Consider the following 24,720-nt stretch of genomic DNA (forward strand, 5'->3'; position numbering starts at 1 on the left):
GACATGCAGGTTATTGTTCCTCTTTATACTTAAACTAGGTTTTTTACTTGAAGAGTGGTGAATGAGTGGAATAAACTACCAGAGTCTGTTGTAGGTGCCATGACTGTGAATGAGTTCAAAGCAAAGTATGATTGATACTGAGCAAATGCTGAGTAGTTTTTGACATGATATTTTGATTCTCTCTCGATAAGTGTAAGAACTCCTTGGAGTTGCCTATAATAATAATAATAATAATAAACTTTTGTGTTTCCACTCCATTTATTTTTGTTTGGTCTCTGGGTCATGGTGATGAAGCCATGTTTCATTACCAGTCTGGGGAAGTGAGTGGTATGAGTATAGAAAATGAGAGAATGGGTGTGCAAGAGGAGCAGGGAAATGGGGAGGCTCAGCGTGGACAGGAGTACACAGAGTGAGAAAGGTGGATGCTCCAAGAGGAGGTGAGAGCATGTGTAGGCAGGAAAGGAATGGGATGACCAGGGATCAAGAAGAAACAGTTGGAATTGAAAAGGGTTCTAAAATTGAGAAGCAGAAAGGGAAATGGCCCCAGTCCAGCATGGAGAGATCACATCGAGTGAGTGGTATCAGTGGAACTAGCTGTAGATCCAGAAATGAGCTGTTGCGTTTGTATACAAATGCTAGAAGTATAAGAAACAAGGCAGATGAAATGGTTGCACTAATTGCGTCTGTTCACCCAAAGATTGTCTGAATAAGTGAGACATGGTTAGAAGAGGATGACATCCTGACAGGAATAGCGATGGAAGGATATGATGTGTTTTGTGAGGATAGAAGGGGTAAAAAGGGAAGGGGAGTGCTATTGATGATAGAGAAAGAGTTATGTCCATACAAAGTAGAGATGCAAGAAGGAAATAGTGCCAGTGGTTTTGAGGCAGTATGGTGTGAGATAGAGGTGAATGGAATCAAATACTTGGTGGGATGTTGTTATAGACCTGGTAATGTGGATGGTGATCATAGTGAAATGTATAGTCAAATTAGCCAAGCAAATAAGAAAAGGGTGATCATTATGGGTGATTTTAATTATGGCAATATAGACTGGAATGATGAGATAGCAACTGGAAGTAAAGAAAATGAGTTTCTTGAGTTTTAGAGGGATAACTACCTCAGACAGTATGTAACAGAGAGCACATGAGGATTAAGGGTCTAAGATTTGATCATCTCATCAGAGGATGTAATTATAAATGAGGTGTCAAATCATCCACCAATTGGTGAGAGTGACCATCAGGTGATTACCTGGGTGGTTGCCAGTAGTGTGAGGGCCCCTGTGAGAAAAGGGTATATGTGGAACTACAAAGGGGGGGGGTGATTGTGAAGAGCTCAGAAGATAGCTTGTGGGTGTAGCGTGGAATGAGGAGTTAGCTGGTAAAGAGATCAATGCAGCTTGGGGGATTTATAAAAACTATCAAGTAGATGCAATGTCTAAATGTATTCCAAGGGTGAGAAGGTTAAATAAGGTAGGTGTGAGATGGATGAATAAAGAGATTAAACATGCGATACAGAGAAAAAGGGCATTGTGGAGGCAGCATAAGAGAAGTGGAAATAACCAATTTCATGAGGTCTACAAAGACCAGGCAAGGAGGGTGACTTAGTTGGTGAGAGTAGCTAAAGAGAGGTATGAACAGCAGTGAGCTAATGAAGCCAAAAAGAATCCTAGCAAAAGAAAGAATGATTATGGAAGGATGACATTGATTGGACAAAATGGTATAAAGACAGCTGTTGCAGAATATGTGGTGGAGATTCTTAATGAGCAATTCATAAAGATCTTTCAATCTTGTGAATGTGACTTCATGGAGAGATTAAGAGCAGTTGATGATGGGGAGGAGAGACTGACTGTAAGTGCGCAAGAGGTGTTTGGGGAGTTGAGTAAACTAGATGTAAATACGTTTGTGGGACTTGATAATATATCACCACATATTCTGAAAGAATGTGCCAGGGAGTTGACACCTGCCTTGACATATTTTTTTAATATGAGTCTTGCACTTAGTCAAGTTCCTAAGGAGTGGAAGGAGGGCAAGATTGTGCCACTTCATAAAGGAGGTGATCGAACTCAAGCATCAAACTATAGGCCTATCTGTGTGTCAGGTGTTGTGGTTAAGTTGTTGAAGAAGCTTGTGAGAACTAGGATCCAGAGTTGGGTTGACAACAATGGTATTATCTTTGATGGACAGCATGGATTTGCTAAAGGGAGGTAATGTTTTAGTAATCTACTTACTTATTACAATAAAGTGACTGCTTCCTTGGACAGAGGAGAAGGATACACAGTAATATAGTTGGATTTCGCAAAAGCTTTTGATAGAGTACCTCATGATAAGTTGACAGTCAAACTAGAGCAGATGGGGTTGGATATTAGATTAGTGCATTGGATTGGAGACTGGCTATCTGATAGGTATCAACAAGTTGTGTATGGGGGTGCAATATCGAGGAAAAGGAAAGTCACTAGTGGAGTGCCTCAGGGGTCTATTTTAGAGCCATTACTGTTTAACTTGTATATTAATGATATTGGCAAAGATTTGGATGAAGATATTCAGTTATTTGCAGATGATACAAAGTTGGGATGAACTATAAAGAGTAGTGAAGATGTTTGGCCTTACAAGAAGACTTGAATAAATTGAGTGATTGGTCATGGAAATGGGAATGTGAGTTCAATGTTGCAAAATGTAAGGTTTTAAAATTTGGAAAACAAAGATGGATTGCAGAATTTATGCTTGGTGAGAATATATTGTTGGAGGTAGAGGAAATAAGAGATCTGGTGATAATAGTGGATATGGATCTAAAATTTAGGGGACACATCACCAAAATGTGACGACAACACAAAGGCTTCTGGGAATGATGCGGAGGACACTGACGTGTAGAAGTAGGGAGATTCTTGTTCCGTTGTATAAGGCTTTGATTAGGTCACACATGGACTATTGTGCCCAGATTTGGTCACCAGGTTTTCAGAAGGATGAAGAGATGTTGGAAAGGGTCCAAAGGTGACTGACTAAGGTAGTTTCTGACCTCTGGAATGTCATGTATGAGGAAAGATTGAGAAGATGTGATTTGCAGAGTCTGGTGGACAGGAGGAAGAGGGGAGATATGATAGAGACATACAAGTTGGTAAGGGGTTGTTATAGGATTAATGGTGGAGAAGTTCTACAGAGAATAGTGGAAGATCAGGGGAGAACCAGAGGTCATCTCTGGAAACTGTATAAAGAGGGTGTGAGTAGGGGAGTGAGAGGCAGGTTTTTTTCGTGCAGAGTTGTGAATGATTGGAATGCCTTGCCTGAGAGTGTGGTGTCTGCAAGGAGTTTGAGTGTGTTTAAGACACAGTATGATGAGATGTGTGTGATAAACGGACCTCCCAGGTGAGTCTTTGATTCCATGAGGTCTTGGGATAGTAATAATAATAATGAGTCAAAATTTGTTGCACCTAATTTCTCAAAATGACCCAAAATCTCTTGAGATGACAGAGAGATGTCAAAACTGACTAATAAATCATATTTTTCTAATGTAATGTCTTTGATTATGTTTATGAAATGTTGTGTGTTTCTGATATAGAAGGGGAGAATGACCTACCAACTCCTTGAGTGTTGCCGCTAATTTATTAGCTAGGTGATAATTCAGGCTGTCTATACTTCGACTATCGGCCGGAGTGGTGTATTTTTTTGTGTATCTTTAGTAGACTGTAAATTCTCCGAGCGTAGTGCGGAAGTAATTTTTTTACCGTATCTTCAGGCCATGTAGTAACTGATTTAGTAGTAAATCAGTTACTACATGGCCCGAAGATGCAGTCAAAAAATTACTTCCGCACTACGCTCGTTCTCCAAGAATTTATGGTTTACATACACAAACACACCACTCCGGCCGATAGTCGAAGGTATAGACGGCCCAAATTGTCACCTAGCCAAGAAATTAGTGGCAACACTCAAGGAGTTGGTAGGTCATTCCCCTTCCTATATCAAAAACACACAACACTTTATAAACATAATCAAAGACATTACATTAGAAAAAGATGATTTATTAGTCAGTTTTGACCACTCAGTCTCCAAAAGCTAGATAGGGTTAAAAAAAAGGCCTTGCCTACTCCCTATAAGGGAATAAAAAGGTGTTAGCTTATTATCAAAAATATGATGGATTGATGATCTGTATTTCATAAATTATATATTCATTTTCCTCATTACATAGTCCTATTCAGACTTTCATTTATTCAAAGCTAATTTTATCAATTTCAAGTGCGTGATACTTATTTACTGTTGCTTCTTGCACAATAGATTATATAGTCAATTCTCACTAACAGAACGTATAGGCAACATTCATAACTTTTTAAAGTAGACAGTTTACTAAAGTTAAATTTTCTTTAGAACAGTATTGTGCCTACAGGGCTTGGTTGGAACCTTTCAGTAGTCTGTCATAGTAGTCAAAGCAGAGTTATATTTCTTTTCGAAAGTGAACCCCTTTAAAGTATCTCAGATATTCCCTTTTATTATTTTTTTTATGTTTAATTTTACTGAAAAAAATGCAATATAGATAATAGTGACCTTTCTCAGCATATTTTCCAAATTAATATTTCAGGAAGACAGGATGAAAATCCTAAATTTACACTCAAGCAAAAGCAAACAAAAGTCTGTTGATTCTTCATAGTGTATTGGTTTTTCACGGCCAGTCAATTGAAACCTTCAGAATACCATAAAATTAATTCTGCTGCCGAAGCCATAGGTAGTTGCATTGTATGTAGAAAGCAGAGTGAAATAATTCAGGAAAGTTTCATGTTTGATTAAATTCCAGAAATGCATATATATATATATATATATATATATTTCTGAGAAATGTGATAAGAATCCTTCATTTACACCTAAGCAAGAAGTAAACAGAATTTTTTCTTCCAGAAAATCTGATCCTGCAAAACAAACCATTACACAGCAACCTCAACATTAATACTAAACATCCCATCCTGTAATAACATGTAATTGTCAGTTTATACATGTGCATGAACATTCTTTTCAGATTAGTGATCTAATATGCAAAGAAAAGATGGGCACACTGTGAAATTCATTTTTAAGAACAGCGCCTGCATAGATAACCATTACTAATTGATGACCTCTTTCCATGAAAAAAAAGAAAAAAAGTGAGGACATTATTTCCTTTAGCATTAAGTTTTCTGTAGCTTTCTTTTAAACTACTAATGCATATTTTAAATATGCACCAGTAATGAGCATTGTCAGATGTGTGCTTCCTTCATCCTCTAGTTAATCATTGTTACCATGATTATGAACACTTCCTAAAAGGAATAACCTTGAAAGTGCATATGTGTTTGTATATCTGCATAGGCAGTTAATAGATAAAAAAAAGTTGACTTTTACTTACTTCTGGAACTGTTTCTGAGAGTTCTCTTAGTGACATTTTATTATAAATGGCTCCAGTGTCATGCCGATCAGCTTCTGGCATTGATGCCTAAACAAACAAAGAATATTACCAATTAATACTGTTAATTTTATTATATGATTATTACTAATTTTTAATATTGATCATTGCAACTAGAAATAGTTCTAAAAACTTGACTTTGTACTTCTTTTTAATTTAGCCAACTAAATCAAAGAAAATTTTAGTTGCAGCATTTGTAATACAATTATTATTTGCTATTATAGCATAGCAAAATATACACAGAGATATTCATTCTTTGCCATTCCTCTCATAAACTGTTGTTATGATACTTCAATATGGTATTTGTTACCACAGTTTATTGGAAGATAATATAATGCAAAATGTTATTACTACCAAGTCTCCATGGAGCGGCAAATATCATTGGTAGGTCCACCTTAAAAGCCATTATATTTGGTATGCCATGCCTCAACCCAGCAATACATTTCACTAATGGATAAGTCTCCAAGTAAAAAAAAAAAAAAATACTTTACACTTCTTTATACAATCTCAGGGAGGGTATCTTATTTACAGGAAGCAAATTATAAACAAGTAAGGAAACGAAAAAGTATCAGCACTATTATCACAGCTATAATAAAAATAGTAGTGACTGAAAGGCATGAGAGAGCAAGATAAGAAGAATGATAATGGGAAAGATAGGGAAAGAGAGGTAACTGCAGAAAGTCAAGAGAGTGCGGGATTATGAGATAGATAGAGAGAGAGAGAGATGAGGAGGAGGAGAGAAAGCAGGAGAAAAAGGAAGAAGCAGAAAAGGTCAGGGTGCCAGAGGAGTGCTTGCCAGGAGGAAAAACAGAGAGAATGGCAGTGACACGAGGAGAAAATTTAGAAGAAATGATAGTGATGGTTGGCACAAAATATATGACAGGAGGCATGATTCATGTAGCAAGAGATTTGAGATTGATGTTAAGAATAATGCAGCAGAAATCGGTCAGATGGAATGTAGTGAGTGCATTGCCTTGGTATGATAATGCAAAGCAGAGGAGAAGAGTACTGATAATGAATGAGATGATAGCAAGAATGTGTAGGAGAGAGATATGGAGTATGTGGATTACATTTGAAGATTGAAGGGAGATGGATTACATTTGAAGAGACTGTTGCTTTCTGGGCATGTTAGTGTGTTAGGGCAAGCAAAACAAGAAATGCAACAGTGGAATGTAGCAGGAATGGCATCATGTGGAAATAGTGGCTTGAGAAATGAAAAGGTGCATACTATATTGCAGAGCCAGATGGGGTATGTAGAGAGTAATAACAGCTATATGAACAGTAACGGTGCATCGATTTTTCTGTATACAAATGCTAGGAGCATTAGAAATAAAGGGAATGAGTTTGTGGTGCTGACTGACTCCATCTTTAAACGATTGTTGGTATCAGTGAAACTGGGTTAATTGAGGAGGATGTTGTAATACCGATAGAAACCAAAGGGAATAGCATATTTTGGCAGGCCATGGAAGGTAAAAGTGGTGATGGAGAGTTACAATAAGAGATGAACCTGTGCCCTCTCAGAGTAGAGAATCAAAGTGGAAATGACACTAATAGATTTGAGAATATATGGTGGGAGACAAAAGTTTATAGGACAAGATATTTAGAGAGATGTTGCTATAGACCTGGAAATATAAATGGTTACAAGCAAGAACTGTTTAGGCAATTAATTAGACAAGCACAGAGTGAGTGATCATTATGGGAGGACTTCAGTTATAGGAATATAAATAGGGCAGAGGAGGGCATACAGTACTAGAGGAACTGAAATTTTAGACTTCTTGAGAGACAACAGCATGTGGTGAAGGGAACACTAAGATCAAGAGTTTTGGACTTGGTCATCACATCAGAGGATTTAATTGTAACTGAGCCTACTTGCCTTGTTTTACATGCCTGTTCATCCTCCTAAGTTGGAGGATGAATAGGCATGTAAAGGTATCAAAGTGTAAGGAATTTATATGGAATTACAAGGCAGGCAACTATCATAGATTTAGAAACCAGCTTGCAGTAGTACAATGGATGAAAGAAGAAAGAGGAGTCAGTGGTGCATGGGAGATTCTTAAGAAAAACAGTTGGCAGAAATGCAGATTGAGTGTTGAAGATAAAGCAATCTGTAGTCAAACGGATAACTAAAACACTTAAAGGAATTGCAGATGAAAAAGGAGATGATGGAAGATATATAAAGAGTGTGTGGAAAATAGTTGAATGAGAAATATAATGCTCAGGCTAGAATAGTAAGGAGAGAAAAATTAGAATACAAGAAGAGACTAGCACTGCAGCCCAAGAAGAATCTCAAGGAGGGTTTTTTTTTTTTTTTGCTATGTAGCTAGTAAGTGGAAAAATGATTGTAGATGGATTATTTTGCTAAATGGAGACAGGACTCAGGGACCAATGTAGATGATAAAGTTGATCTATTTAATGATCATTTTATTAAAGTGCTCAATCCTGGTAAAGCAAGCTTTATTCTATGAGGGATAATGAGTGGAGAAGTGTTAGAAGTGAATGAAGATGATGCATTTCAAATACTGAGTACGGAGATGTCAATAAGGCAGGGGAAAATGGATGGAATTTGGTCGTGTGGTATAAGGGAATGTGCTGTGGAACTAACCATGCCATTAACTTGGTTGTTTAATGAAAATTTTGCAACAGGACAAGTTCTTAGAGAGTGGAAGGAAGATAAGATAGTGATGCCAGAATGGAGATATCCAACTATACCTTTTTGTATTTCTTAAGATTTTGAAGAAATCGATAAGAATTAGTAAACATAACCCTGCAGATGAGGGCAATGTTATTTATGTAGGCCAGCATGGATTTGATAAGAGGCACTTTGTTTTAGTAATCTGGTTACATTTTACAATAGGGTAGCAAGAGCAATGGATGAGGTAAGGCATCCACTGTCATTTTTTTTTTTTTCTTGATTTTGTAAAGGCACTTGACAAGGTGTTACGTAACAAGTTGGTTTTTAAGTTGCATAACATGGGTTTGAGTACCAAGTTAGTGGATTGGATTGGTAACTGGATTTCTGATAAATATCCGAGTTGTATATGGGAGGAGCAGTATTAGGGAGTAGGAAGTTTACGAGTGGAGTCCCACAGGGTTCAGTACTGGGACCACTGTTGTTCAATCTTTATGTCAATGATATTGTTCACAGGACTACAGGGAGGTGTTCAGTTGTTTATAAATGAATGTGAAGCTTGGGAGGTTTATTAGTAATAGTGCTGACATTTTGGTTCTTCAAGAGGAGGACTTAAATAAGCTGGAAAGGAGGCAAATGCATTTAGTTTAATACAACTAAATGTAAGGTATTGAATTTGGGATCCACAGATGGAATGCTTCATATTCACTTGGTGGAGTCATACCAAATGAAGAAAGGGATATTTTGCAAAGGCTGTGAAAACAACTCAGAGAATTGCTGCAAACTGAGTATGACACTGACCATTAGAGGTAAAAGGGTGGTGGATATTAAGCTTTGATCAGACTACATCTGGATTTTTGTACTCAGGCTTTGAAGGGGATGAAAAAACCTGGAGAGGATATAGAGATGGATAATGAAAATGATATCAAGACTGCACAACGTTGGTTATGAGGAGAGACTGAAGGCATGCAAACTATAGAAGTTGGAAATAGAAGATGAAAGGAGAATATCATTGAGACATTTAAGCTGTTGAAGGTTATTAGATTGGCAATGGAGATTTTTCATACAATAGATTGAGGAGGAGGGACATGAACAATGGGCTATCTCTGGAAGTTGTAAATGAGAAGCAGGTTTTTTGCATGGAAAGTGGTAGAACATGGGATAAATTGTCTGAGAGGGTGGTGAAAGTGGAAATGGAAGATGAATTTAAGGAATTGTATGATAGATTGTGTTGTGTAGTGTTTACCTCTTGTAATGAGGCTTGCGACAACATTGATGCCAGTAAATAAAGCCTGAATCTCTTTTGGCCACAAAAGGGATTGTACATATCCTTCTTGACATGTCTAATATAACTTTCATGTTTGTAAGACAAACTTCAGAAGTCTAAAACAGCAGTAAAATAATTTTCAGATCCCCACCATTGATGTGATGTATGCTGAACCATAATGAAGTCTAATTAGTATTCAGCAATGAAATCCTCTAACTCTGCCTTCGTAGGCCTGTTAGTAGCCCTGATATATCTCTCAGTAAATAAGCATAAAGTTCAGGCTAGAGAATACAATCTAGGAGTGAACCAATGTAGGAAGTGTTAGCATCCACACTTCTCAGAGGAAAGGTGATGTCTTGCAGCATTGCAATATAAATGATATGATAGATGGAATTTTTTCATAAAAATGCTTTGCTTACTGGAGGCCTGAGGTGACCAAAAACAGTTTTTGGACTACATAGCATAGATCCAGTTTACTTTTTCCTCTTTTTTTCTAGTATGCAATATAAATAATATTTTCAGAGTTATCTCAGGCATTAGAGAGAGAAAGACAACATTTTTCCTTTTTGAAGGTACAAGTTTAAAATGGTTATTTCACAGACTGGCTACTAGAGATTATTACACTGGACCTAATGGTAATGCTTAAGGAGGATTCTAGGTTAGCTAATGAGTAACCTTTCTGTCACATGCCCTTAAAAGAGAGAGAGTTCAAGTAGTGGTATGTAGTAGGTCTGAGCAAGGACACAATCTAGAAGAACAATCAGTGAAGAAAAGCAAACATGGATGAGATCACATAACCATCCTCTCCATCCAAATATACTATAGATGTCAACTCTTCTCTAGGTAACACAAATCGTGACCTCATCTATGTTTCCTTTTCCATCCATGCATCACATAACTGATGGGCAATTTGTGTTAGAACATAGTACTAGTAATACTTAGTGCTGGTGAATTCAGCAAATTATAATCATGAAAAATATTGATGGCAGGTTACTAGTATCAAGATATTAAATTAAATTAATTATTCTTATTATTATATAGGCCTCCATGGAGTCAAAAGACTCATCGTGGGAGGTCCATTCTAAGAAACACAAGTCTATCAAGATTCATCGAGGGAGGTCCCTCCTAGGATACAAAGTCTATCATACCACTCCTTAAATGCATTAACCATTCTCGCTCTCACCACTCCATCAGGCAATGCATTCCATGGTTCAACTCCATGCAAAGGAACCACTCCTCACCCTCTTTCTCACAGTTTCCTTTCGTAACTTCCAGAGATGGCCCCTTGTCATGACTCCTTCCCGCTGTTCAACCAAGCAAAAGAACTCCCCCAGTGTCAACACTGTAACCATCTCTCAACAGTTTAAAAGTCTCAATCATATCACCCCTCCTCCTTCTATCCATCAAACTCTGCAGTCCACACTCCCTCAGCCGATCCTCATAACTAACATTGTACACTCTTTGTTATCTGCCTTTGTACCCTTTCCACAGTTAATTTAACCCCTTCAAATTCTGGAGACCAGATCTGAGAATAATAGTCTAAGTGTGGTCTGATCAGAGTCTTATACAACGGAATGATAACCATTTTATCTCTGCAGCACAGTGTCCTTCTCATTATTGCAGCAATCCTCTGCGTTACCTTCACTACCTTTGCAATATGTCCCCTAAATTTCAGGTTTCTATCAATCATCAAGCCCAGATCTTTTGTCTCTCCTACTTCCACCAGTTTAACTCCTCCCATAGAGTATGCAGCATCAAATCGATGTGTCCCAAACCTCAAGACCTTACATTTTGCTGCATTAAACTGATACCCCCATTTATTTGCCCATCTATCTAGCTTATTCAAATCCTCTTGCAGGGCTACCACATCTGCACTATTACTAATAACCCTTCCCAGCTTCGCATCATCCCCAAACAACTGAATATTCCCTTGCAATCCACGGACAATGTCATTGATATAAAGGTTAAACAATATAGGTCCAAGTACTGAGACCTGTGGAACCCGACTTGTAACCTTCTGCCTCTTTGATATTGCTCCACCATACACAACTCTCTGATACCTATCGGACAGCCAATCCTGAATCCAGTTGACTAATCTGACATCCAGACCCATGTGCTGCAACTTGAATATCAGCTTATCATGTGGCACCCTGTCAAATGCCTTTGCTAAGTCTAGGAAAATGGCAGTATATGCCTTTCCCTCATCTAATGCTCTTATAATTTTATCATAAAAGGCTAGCATATTGCTAAAACAAGAGCGCCCCTTCACAAATCCATGCTGACTCTCACTGATAACATTACCCTCATCTGCCCAATGCTGTATACGGTCCCTCACTACTTTCTCCAAGATCTTACTAACTACTAATGACACACAAACTTGCCAAAAATTAGACACTTCCAGTCTGCTACCGCCCTTATGCAATGGCACTAGCTTACCTTCCTTCCATTCCATGGGCACCTTTCCCGTGGCCAGACTTTCATTGAAAAACCAGGTCAAAGGCACTGTCAGTTCCATAGCACATTCTCTCAAAACTCATGCTGAAATACCATCCAGTACCACAGCTTTACTAACATCCAGAGTACTCAGTATGTGGAACACACTCTCCTCCTGCATCTCTAAACCTCGAACCTGCTGTATCCCTCTAGTATTCAAACTGACTCCTCCAGGATGAAATACTCCAATAAAGTGTTCATTGAACAATTCCACTAAGTCCTCAGCATCAGTCACTCTATTCCCATTTTTATCCCACAATGTCATTCTTCCACAGTCATTTCTGATGAAAATTAATGAAAGATAAATGAGATATTGAAAATTTTTCATTAATGCTTTATTAGAAGGTTAGAAAGGGATCTGACTTGGGTTTTCAAAAGTGGTTTGAATGTGAACCAAATTAAATTTCTCATATCAAAGGATATTTTCCAAATATAATATATCTTTAAAAAATATAAAAGCATTCCAGTGAAAGGTGAGCTAACTATCTCTTGCTATCTTCTGAGTGGTATACTATCATAAATAACAAGAAGGTAGCATCTCGAGTTCTATATGTTCATCTTAGATTTTCCAGGATTTTGTGTCAAATATGTCTTGAAAATAGGCTACATTTTCTAACATTCTGTTTGAATAAGTGAGATTTGGGAATACATTCATTAAATTTTTTATTAAAAATAAAAAAAATCTACTGATATCATGACACTAAATAAAAACCAAGGCCTCAATAAGCATAACATTTTGGATGTTACTCGATCCATTCATGCCATACATCAGACCTCTACTATGTCTGTCTATAATCACCTATGAGTCCTGTGAAATACACTACAACACACGCCTTCATCCTTTATTTGTCTTTAAAAAAAGAACTGTTTTTGTGGATCGTCTTCAGAGCTTATATCATTTGTTTTTTTCTAGTGCTGTTTCCTGATGATGCTATAAGCCAATATCAGGATTTATGATTTTTCATTATAGCTATAACTAACTATTATTTTACATGAAATTACAATGTATACTAAATATTAATTACAATAACTTTAATTAATACTTCTGATATTTTGGCAGAGGGAATCACAGAACAGGAGGAGAAGGAGATTCATTAGAAACAGTGACCCTACTTAAGTGGGATAAGCTGCAGAAGAAGAAGAAGAATGGAATCACAGAACAATAATATGTGCATGCCGCCACTAACATTGGGTAAATTGTGATTGGTCGGCAAATTTAGTAAAGTTGGTGCTTTTTGTCTGTTTTTATTGTGTTTTCCCTTAGAAAATCAGTGTTTTGTAGTATACTAGTGTAGATTTTAGTGTTTTGTAGTATACTAGTGTAGATTTTAGTGTTTTATAGTGTATTTAGTATTTTATCATATATTTTTACTAAGATATCTCAATATTTAGTATACGTTTAAAATGGCACCAAGTTTTTCTGGAGCGAAAATTAAAAATATAACACAAGTAATTCAAAAACAGAAAAGAAAAGTAAACGAAATCATAGTTGTAGTAGGTATGAATGACTGAACTGCCAATAAGTTCAGTATGAGAGAGGACATGAAAGGGTTGTTGGAAGAGGCAAGAGTGAGAAAGTGAAAATCGTTAGTATTTTACCTCGCTATGATAAAAATGAATTAAAAAGAAGGGCTATGATGGCAAATGATTTGATGCATAGGCTATGTAGAAGGAATGGATGTGAATTTTTGGGAAGATTGGATTTGTACAAGAGGGATGGCCTACACCCGAATGCGTTTAGTATCAGGAGTCTAGAAAAACTAATAACTGGTATGAGACCTAACACAGAGAATCAGGGAAACTAAATTATAAAGGAAGGAATGGTGTGATTGTGAGTGTAAGAGCGACAGTGTTATATAACTGTGTTAATGATGGGAAATGGGCTTTGTCATGGAAATGTTGACGAGGCGAGAATGATTTCGAGTTTGTGTTCGTCCAGTTCGAACCCATCATATGTGTGCAAAGATGTCTACATGTGTAAGGCATTAGAGAATAATAGAGAGCTGCAGTCAGGCAGACTGCAAACAAGAGTATACAAAAGAACATTCAGGTAGATTATTATATCTGTACATCTGTACACGAAAGCTAGGGAGTATCAGCAGTGGCACACTCAGGATTTAATCTTGAGGTGGAGCCCGAGCACTCACGATTTAATCTGGGGGGGGGGGGGGGGGAGCTGAGTAGACAATTTACGAATACACACTACGCATTGCATACAACCTATGACTGAGCATCTGCAGTGATCGCCAATACATGATAAGTAGTATAGAAATAGAAGACACGACATAAATAAAAAAATGAATTTTAATTAGGAAAAGATTTTTGGAAAATTTTCTAGTGTTTATTTCCTTTTTCTTTTGGGAGGGGCCAGGGCCCCCTGGTCCCCTCCCTGGGTGTGCCACTGAGTATCAGAAACAAAGATGTAGAGTTTGTTGCCTTAGTCAATATGTTGCGACCTAAGATTGTAGGTATTAGTGAAACTGGGCTATCAGAATCAGACCTACAAACTGGTATTGAGTGTCATGGGTACAGTATTTTTAGGAAGGATAGAGAGGATACGAGAGGAGGGAGGCTTGCTGCTAATGATATTGGATGACATAAATCCAGTTACAGTTGAGACCTATGAGTGTAGTAATACTACTAACAATATTTCATGTGGCAGTGAGTTTGAAGCCATCTGGTGTGAGGTGGAATCTAACAAGACAAATTACATAGTGAGGTGTTGTTACAGACCTGATGGAACAGTTGCTAGTGATGAAGAAATGCATCACCAAATAGAAAAGATGAGTGTGAAAAGAGTAATCATAATGGGAGACTTTAATTATCCAAATACTGATTGGTAGCAGTAGAATCTCATGAGAAGAATGAAAATGCATTTATTGAGCTGTTGCAGGACAACTTTAAGCAGCATGTGACAGAAGGAACTCGAGGTCAAATAGTGTTAGATTTGATTATAGTGTCAGAGGGCATTTCAGTTAAAGACATAACTATTCTACCTCCAGTTGGTGACAGTGATCATACGGTAGTACTCACTTGGGAATTAACTAAGTTTATGAATGTTCCATTCAGAAAAGGTTACATGCTGAACTACAAAGCAGGAAATTATGACCAACTGAGAAGTATACTGAGTTCAGTGAAATGGGATCGGTTGCTGGATGGAAAGAATATTGACAGTGCATGGGAAGCATTTAAACAATACTTAAATGCGGTATCAAAATGTGTCCCGAGAGTTCGAAGAATAAATAGAGTAGGAGTCAAATGAATGTGTAATCATATGAAGCAAGAGATTCATATGAAAAGGACAATATGGGAGGAATATGTTTGCAAAAGGATGATGTCCGTTATGAATGTTATAAGCAGCAGTCACTAGAATAGTCACAACTGTTGTATGGAAAGCAAAGTCTGAGTATGAAAAGAAACTGACTCTGCGTGCTAAAGACAACCCACAAGAATTCTATCGATATGCTGCAAGTAAAAGAAAGAATGACTCTTCTAAATCCAGATGGAGTGAGGGTTACAGATGCAGAAGGGGTTGTTCAGTTAATGAGTGCCCATTTCATTAAAAACTATCAACCTGGTGAAAGTGATAACAGTGAGCTCAACATTGAGCTCACTGTTATCACTTCACTAGATGAAGAAACACGTGTGTGAGGCCGAGGTATTAGAGCTTGTTGCACAAATGAATAAGAATTCAGCAATAGGGACTAATGGAATATTAGCATGTGTGCTAAAAGAGTGTTCAGCTGAACTGGCCATTCCTTTGACCAGGATGTTTAATATGAGTTTCAGAACAGGGAAGAATCTGCAGAAATGGAAGGAATATATGGTAATTCCATTGCAAAAGGTTGGTGCAAAGACTGATGTATCCAACTATCAACCCATTAGTATCTCGGGAGTGGTGGTGGTGAAGATTTTGGAAAAATTAGTTAGGGCCCACATTCACAAATAGTTGATAGTGAATCTCTACTTTGCAATGAACAACGCAGGCTTACTAAGGAAAGGTCATGTTTTAGCAACTTGCTCACATTCTATAACAATGTTACCATTGAACTAGACAAGGGGAATGGATACACCATGATACTTTTGGATTTTGCTAAGGCTTTTGACAGAATACAGCATGATAGACTGTTGCATTAATTGGAGAAAATGGGTTTGGGTTATACAATATTAGTGGATAAAAGGATGGCTGACTGACAGATGTCAAAAAGTGGTATACGGGGGATCTGAGTCTGCAAGGTTAAAAGTAACAAGTGGTGTACTACACAGATCAGTGCTTGGTCCACTGTTATTCAATCTGTACATTAATGATATTGGGAAGGATTTGACAAGCGACACACAGTTATTTGCTGATGATGCAAAGATAGGTAGGGTAATCAGGAATGATGCTGATATGCAGTCTTTGCAGAATGATTTGAATAGGCTGGAATTGTGGGCATGGGAAAATGGGTGTCAGTTCAATGTCAGTAAATGTAACTCCTTCACTTTGGCATGACAATGTTGTAAAACATTGGATTAGATATCTAATGTTGTATTATATTGGTGGGATTAGGGTAGGGATCTTGGAGTGTTAATAGATAAGAAGTTGAAGTTCAGTGGCCATATGGCAAAGATTGCAAATACAACTCAAAAAATAATTGCAATGCAGAAACGAATGTTCACATGTAAAGATAAGGATGTTATTTTGCCTCTTTACAAGGCCTTGATAAAATCTCACTTGGACTATTGTGCGCAGGTCTGGTCTCCTGGTTTCCGTTGTGATTCTGATATACTGGATAGAAAGAGTACGAGGAGAGTGTTAAAAATGATATCAGGATTGTGGAATACTGATTATGAAGACAGATTAAAAATTTGTAGACTGCAGACACTAGCAAACAGGAGAAAGAGGGATGATATGATTGAGACTTACAAACTTCTGAAAGGATCATAGGATTTTGATTGTGGAGGGTGGGGAAAGGACGAGAGGGCATCCTTGGAAGCTGAGAATGAAGGCAGCCAAGAAGGGTGTGAGGGTTAGATTTTTCTCTGAGAGGGTGGTGCATGGTTGGAATGGATTGCCTTTGGATGTTGTGAGAGCAGTGTGAATGAATTCAAGAATAAGTATGATAGCTGGTGTGTGTAGTATGTGGTCTCCCTCGATGAGTCTCTGACTCCCTGGAGGTCTCTCTTAATAATAATAATAATTATTATTTCTTCATAAAAGCAAACTTTTAAAAGACTTATAAACAGGAACTGTGAAAGGAAAGGATAATAAATATCCATTTATTCAAGTTTTCATATATTTCATATATTACTGTTCATTATCTCTTGTTCACTTGTAAAACTTCCTATGTTTCAAAAGTGAACAACAGCTTAAGAAAGCATACAACCTCAGCCTTGCATCAATTAAAAGAAGCTGAATTCTGCAAAGCTGGTATTTGCCCTTTATTAGTACTTCTTTTGATTAAGGATTTTGGTGACCTGTTAAATGGTGTGTACTATAAGTTCTCAGCATCTAGGAATTATGATTAATCAACAGTTGTGTTGTGATGTGCCATCCAGTTGTTTTCGACTCTCGGTGATCTTGTGAACAAAGGCTCTACATTCCACTTGGTGTCTTGTTCCTTTCAGCAATTGTAAGTTCAAGTCAGTAAGTTCCTTCATGTTTTCCATCCAACTCTTTTGCAGTTTTCCTCTTTTTCTCATGTCTTCAATTTTCCTTCAATATAACTGCCTTTTCCAATGATTCATCTGCTCACATAATATGTCCAAAGTATATCAACTTCTGTATAGCAATCAATCATTGCCTCCAAGGAGCATTCTGTCTTTATACTCTCTAAAACCTTCTTATGATCATTCTTGCAGTCCATGGGATTCGTAATAGTCTCCTCTATGCCCATAATTCAAATGAATCAATTCGCTTTCTATTTTTCTTCTTAATAATCCAGCTTCCACATCCATACATCATTACTAGAAACACCATTGCTTTGGCAATTCTAACTTTCATGGCCTTATTCACACCTCTATCTTTCATAATTTTTGTCAGGTTTAACATAGCTTTTTTCCCCATGACTATCTTCCTTTTTATTTCATCATCATCATAACACTAATTATGGGTGTAGACCATATTGGTCTTTTCCGGTCTCATTATCCATCCAATATTCTTTTTTTGAGGTCTAATTGGCTTATATTTTAGTATTTGTTTGGAATGTTGGGTGTTGGCCATTCAGTTTACATGTTCAATCCATTTTTGTTTATAATTGTTTAGTTTTTCTTCTATTGATTTTGTTTTTAGTTCTTTTAAAATGTCTTCATTAATTTTTTGATCTAATAATATGTATTTTGCAGTTCTTCTAATAAATCTCATTTCACTTGTTTTTATTCTTTGTTTATCTTGTTTGTTTATTGTCCAAATTTCACTGCCATATAATAATATGGGCACTGCTAAAGTATTGTATATTTTCAAGTGTGTTTCTTTTTGTACTAAATTTGGATTGAATGTTCTATTTATCAGGCATATAATCTGTAAAAATTTTGAAGTTTTTAATTTTATGTCTTTTTCTCCTTCATATGATATTTCACACCCAAGATAACTGAAAGTATTTATCTGTTCTATTATTTTATTATTAATAACTATTTTGCTTCTAACTGGAGTTTGTCCACAAAATGCCATTATTTTTTATTTCATCTTCACATTTACCATCACTTCTGATTCTGGACCTCAGTAAATCATAGCTTTCAATGATCTCTATTTTATCATTTTAAATTCAACTAAATTTCCAGAAGCAATCACTCTTGTTTTGCTGATGTTTAAATTAAGCCTTACTTTCCCACTTAACCCAATAGAATCAACCACTCCATTTCTTCCTTAGTTTCTGCTATGAAGGTTGTATCATCTGCATATCTTAAATTATTTATTTTTCTGTTACCAATCTTAATTCCAGCTGGGACTTTGTCCAAGTTAGTCATTCTCATAATATATTCACTAGAAATATTAAAAAGATAGGATGATAATATACAACCCTGCCATGCCCCTTTTTCCACTGATGCTCAGGTATTCCCATTGATCTAATTACAATCCACAGTATGTTGTGATCCAAGCAATCAAAAGTTTTCTTATAATCAATAAAACAGATGAATACTTCCTTCTGAATTATCTTGTTCTTTCCATAATCTATCTCATGTTTGCTATCTGGTTTCTAGTTCCTCAATCTCTCCCTAAAGCCTGCCTGTTCATGTGACATTTCTCTATTCACATATGGCTCCAGCCTTTGTTGAATCACTTTCAGTATAACTTTACTTGCATGTGAAATTAAAGTGATGGTGCTATAATTCTTACAGTCACTGGGATTTTTTTGGGGGGGGGGGGGATGAATACTGATGTTATCGAATCTCTAGGCCAGTATATTTTGTTCCAAACCTGCTGACAAATTTCAGTCAATATATTCACTACTTCATCCACAGCTACTCTCAATAACTCTAGTGCCATTCAATCAGCTCCAGAAGCTTTTCCTTTTAGCAGCTGTTTCACTGCTGATATCACTTATTTTTTCATTATCATGGGTTCCTCAACAGATCAAGAGTTAACTTATGAAAAATGCAACTTCAAATCATGAGATTCCATAATATCCAGAATATTTTTGCTCCCATAATATTTCTGTCTAACTTCTTATGAGAACTAACAGTTCAGGCCAGTAAAACCCTTAATCAAAAGCACCAATAAAAGGCAAATATATAAGCTCCTGATAAAGTTCATCTTTTACATGGCATAATCCAATGCAACTCTTGTTCCAAAGGCTCTAGGATATCAGTGGCTTTAGAAACTTTGGAACTTAACAAGTTTTGAAAGTTTTAGAGGTTACAGCCTTTTGTATGAAAGTTGCTTTGGTACTGTACCACTGAAAAAGATGACAAATTCTACTATGAGTTTATATATTTGCCTTCAATTAGTACCTTTGATTAAGCTTTTTACTTGCCTGAACTGTTGGTTTGCATAAGAAATTAGGCAAAAATGTTCTCAATACTATGGAATGCCATGATTAAAAGTTACATTCTTAGGAAATGTTTTGCTATTTGACCAGGCAACAATAAAGGATATTTATTATCGTTACTTTTAATAGTTTCTGATATCAAATTAAGTCTTCCAGGCACTTTTATTCTATAAATATGATTTGAATACCAGGTGAGAGAGTTCACCTTCAAAAAATACACCTTCCAAACAGGAGATTATTCCATGTTATTCAGCAGTGTTGCTGATTCTACAGTACATTTCAGCTTGGTCTCTGATGTGGACCAACAAATCTGAAACACTATCATTTCAGTGAAATCATAAAAGCACTAATAGATGATGAATATAGGGACTCCTGAGCAGAGTCTGTCACCATTTAAGTAAGCAATACCAAGAACTCTCATGCTGAAGAATGTAATCTCATAAGTTCTTCCTTTTCAAAACTTTTACAAGGCAAACCTGTTTTGCTACCTGGCTATGAAACAATAATGGATATTTAGTACTCTTCTTAATTTTTTTTCATTAATATATATATATATATATATAATATGCTATCCTATATGCTTTGGCATTTGTTTTCTAAGAAAATTAATTTACAATACTAGTTTTTTTTTAATTCTTTTTTTCTATTTAACTATGGTAAATTATATGAGAGCTTATAAATACATATATTAACACTTTGTTGGAGAACAATAACAAAAAAAAAAAAATTCAGAATTTACATTAGCTAGTCTTGTTTCCAAATAAAGAACTTCACTCATTTCTTCTTCAGCATATTCTCTTTCTGCTCCTAGTAAGACAGCTATTTCAATCATTAATCGCAGATAGGCTTGTCTCTCTCTTTCACTACTATCTTTTAGGAAATATTCTCTGCTTGGTAAGCCAAAGGACATCTGATCAAGCTGCATATATAATAATGATCAAAAATTAGATGCTGTATAGTAAACATTGTTACAACAAACTCGCTTATTATAACAAACTAGTAAAAACCAGTCCTACCCCAAATTCCATAGAATCAATGATACTCTAAAGGAAATTCACTTTAACAAACTTTAATAAAGCGAATCACTAAAACAGAATATTCATTTGGTTATAACAGTTTAGTTATTGCAAGAGAAGACCAAAATTATTAATAATACTACAGTTATGTTTCGTTACAGAACTTTCAATTATAATAAAGAGAAAGAAAGTGATTAGTGGTGTGCCACAAGGTTCTGTGCTAGGACCACTGATGTTTAATTTGTACATAAATGATGCAGGAAATAATCTGAAGGGAAATATTCAGTTTTTTGCTGATGATTGAAAATTGGGTAGAGTAATAGTTAATCACGGAGATGAGGATGATTTAAATAGGCTGACAGTATGAGCAAAAGAAAATGTACGTCAGTTTAATGTGGAGAAATGTAAAGTTATACATTTGTAGATAAATAAATTACAAGCTGTGTAACACGTTAATGATCTGTACTCCAGGAAAGAGATGAGATGATTAGAGATTTGGAATTGTTAGTGGGAGTTGATGTTTAGAGGACATACTGCTGAGATTATCATGGTAGCTCGTAAGATTACTTGATTATTGAAGAATATGATACTACAAGTAGAGATAAGGAAGTTGTCATTCCTCTTTATTACGCCTTGACACATTCACATCTGGATTACTGTGATCATGTCTAGTCACCTGGATTTCTTGGGGATGAGGAAGTAGTGGAGAGGATCCAGAGGAGAGTGAACAAGATGGTTAATAGGCTGTGGAATGGTCCCTTTGAGGATAAATTGAAGATAGATTGTGGGCTGCAAAAAGTACATCTAGTATCTGGAGTTGTAGTTAAGGTGTTGGAACCAGATCCAGAAGTGGGTTGATAACAGCAGTATTTCCTGTGATTGTAAGCATGAGTTTGTTAAAAGCTGGTCATTGTATTAAACGTACAATAATAATTTCTAACTTTGAAGTTTAGCATGTAAACTTTCCTAATTGAAATGTTCATACAATTTGCTACTGACCATGTCAATACAGCATGAGTCCTGTCCCTAACTGGTGGCAGAGCAATTGAAACTAAAGTCAAAAGCATAGATACATCAGGAGAACAGGGATGCAGAGAGAGAGAGTAATTATAATGGAGGACTTCAACCATGGGAATATAGATTGAAGGGTGGAATAGTCACAGGAAAAGTAGGAAATAGAATTTTTAATTTTGTCAAAGCATCAGAGAACTCAGCAGTAACCAAGGTAACACTACCTCCACTTGGGGAAAATGATCACGTGGTCATGACCTGGGAGACTGCCAGACATGAAGAATTTTTTTCTGTTAAGAAGAGGTATATGCAGTATTACGAAGCAGGTGATTATTATAAATTGATGCATCAGTTTACAGTAGAGTAGCATAAGAATTTGGAGGGAAGAGATGTTAGCAGTGCATGGGAGATGAACAAATATAAAGAAAAAGCTTCAGAAGAAAAAGAAAAAGAAAAGAAAAAGATCAGCAAGTCATGAGAGCAGTATATGGCACAGAAAGGTAACCCATATGGTAAGGAATGTTAAAGGCAATTATAAGAGGAAACTGGCAGATGAAGCCAAAAGAAATTCCAGAAAGTTATTTCGCTATATGGAAAATAAAAGGAGGAAATACTATGGAAGAATGACTTTAACAAGTGTGTGTGATATAAAGATAACAGAAACAACTGAAATAGTTGAATTGCTGAGTGATTATTTTGCAAGTGTACACCATCCAGGTAGAGATATTCCAAGTCAGATATGACATTGAGGTAATTGATGTAGATGAATTGGAGGTGTTTATGATTTTTGCAGAACTTGAATGTGAACATTACCATGGGATTAGATGGAATATCAGCCAGTTTATTAAGAGAATGTGCAAGGGAATTGGCATTCCTCTGACCACACTGTTTCATTTGAGTTTCAGTTTTTGGAAGGTATTATGTGAGTGAAAAGATGGCAAAATAATTTCAGTTTAATGTGGCCAAGTGTAATGTCATTCACTTTGGTATGAAGAGATCACAAACTGCATACACTTGTGAAACTGGGGACTGCATAAAATTTATGAAGCCATGGATTTGGGGTAATCATGGACAGGGTATTGAAGTTTAGTGATCATACTGTGAAGGCAACTGAAAAGGAACATCAAATAATATGGTTGCTGAAGAACACACACTGGGAAGCATAGACAGGGAGATTATTATTCCGCTCTGTAAGGATTCTATAAGGCTACAACTGGACTACTTCACATAGATCTTGCCAGGATTTCTTGGAGATGAAGATGTGAGTGTAAATGAGATCCAGAAGTAAGTTAACAAGTTAGTGGCAGGCATACAGAATGCTCCCTATGATGAGAGATTGAAGGTTTGTTGGCTGATGGTGAAAAAGAAGAGACACGACAGAAAGATACAAGTTATTAAAGCGGTTTTAGGGGAATGACATTGAATACTTTTTTTTTACCAATACATGGCAAGAAGGGAGAGAACAAGAGTTCACCCATGGAAATTGTGTAAGAGTGTTGTTAACAAGGATGGTAAGATTAGTTTTTTGCTTGGAAGGCAGTGAATGGGTTAACAGAGATGGCTGTGAGTGCTTTGTTGGTGAATGGGGTATGATAGGTATTATATGTATTATAGTATTATATATAATAGGTATTATGGTTAGAGTGGCTCTCCTGTGACAATTCTTTACTCCATGGAGATGCTCAAGAAATAATAAATTTTAGGAAATATATATAAATTTCTAGCATCAAGCAGATTAATTTATATCTTGCCCACAGAATGACAAACTGGGAAGTCAGGTTAAGTGAGAAAATTTCTTTCTAGTCAGTTCAATATTCCAGATAAAATTAGATATTCTTTCATGATGTTTTTGGGGAATTTGGAAAAAAGTTTGCTCTGCCCTTGGCTTCTGCTATACAATCATTAAAGAACCTAAAACTCTCATTAAATGACCAACAAACTTTGTTGTTTCATGAAGGTCATACAATGAGAAAGATTACTAAGGAGTAGAAGGAAGAAGGCAAAATAGAGTCATTGCACAAATATGATTCTAGATAGAAGTTTCCATTTACAGAAATTTCCATCGTTCAGAAAGCCAATCTTCAATCCTTTGAAAAAAAATCTGTTATCCAATTCCATTTTCTGCAACTTATACACCAACTTAACATATGGTAATCTATCAAATATCTTTGTCAAGTCCAAGAATATCACTGAATATGAATCTCCCTTATCCAACACATTTATCATCTTATCATAAAATGTAAGTAGACTGCTAAAACAAGACTTGCTCTTCACAAACCTATGCTGCCCATCACAGAGAAATCCTATATCTATCAATTCAATCCTCTATTCTAACAACAACAAATTATAAAACAGAAGAAACTTATTATTGGGGTGCTTAAGGGTCAAAGCTGTATAACTGAGAGGAGACCTCCACATAGCCTTTAAAGGAATGCGGAAAACCGACCAGGGCTTCTGACCTAATGTCCAATCCTCACCTTCTCATGGTACACCCTATTGGGTATCTACCCAGATACTGAACGAACAAGGATGAGCTGGCAATTTGGGATTTAGCTGACCAAATTATATTCTTATTGGCTTAAACCAATATACAAAATGATGGTACAACATGACAAAATTTCATGCCAGTTGGGGCGTCACCCGGTTAAACAAGGCTCCCATTGTTTTCGCCAAGGAACCAGGGCGAACAGCGAAAAGTCAGCTACTGGAACAAATCTGAAAGCACACCCCAACTCAACATCACCAGAGTTAAAGATCGGTACTATCAACATAAGAAGCCTGAATGGCAAAGAAATGGAACTAGCTGAGGAATTAGATAAGTACCAGATCGACATAATAGAGGTGACTGAAACAAAAAAAGGCAAAAACTGTGAGATCTTTCTGAGCAATAAATACAAAATGTTATATTCAGGAAATGACAAT

General features: G+C 36.4%; 1 protein-coding gene across 1 annotated transcript in view; it reads right to left on the reverse strand.

The window, feature by feature from the left end:
* The window catches only part of Nep1 (M13 family metallopeptidase neprilysin 1), a 275,024-nt gene that overhangs the window by 173,140 nt on the left and 77,164 nt on the right, over nucleotides 1-24,720 (reverse strand). Inside the window, exons 5-6 of the mRNA XM_090394673.1 lie at nucleotides 20,511-20,690; nucleotides 5,359-5,445 (exon numbers count right to left, since the gene is read on the reverse strand). Of these exons, the coding sequence (XP_090250799.1) occupies nucleotides 5,359-5,445; nucleotides 20,511-20,690 (267 nt within the window). The remainder of the gene's footprint in view (nucleotides 1-5,358; nucleotides 5,446-20,510; nucleotides 20,691-24,720) is intronic.

Source organism: Typopeltis vanoorti, chromosome 6 (genome assembly GCF_054136105.1).
Source record: "Typopeltis vanoorti isolate ZY-2024b chromosome 6, IOZ_Tvanoo_1.0, whole genome shotgun sequence".
Lineage (NCBI taxonomy): Eukaryota > Metazoa > Arthropoda > Arachnida > Uropygi > Thelyphonidae > Typopeltis > Typopeltis vanoorti.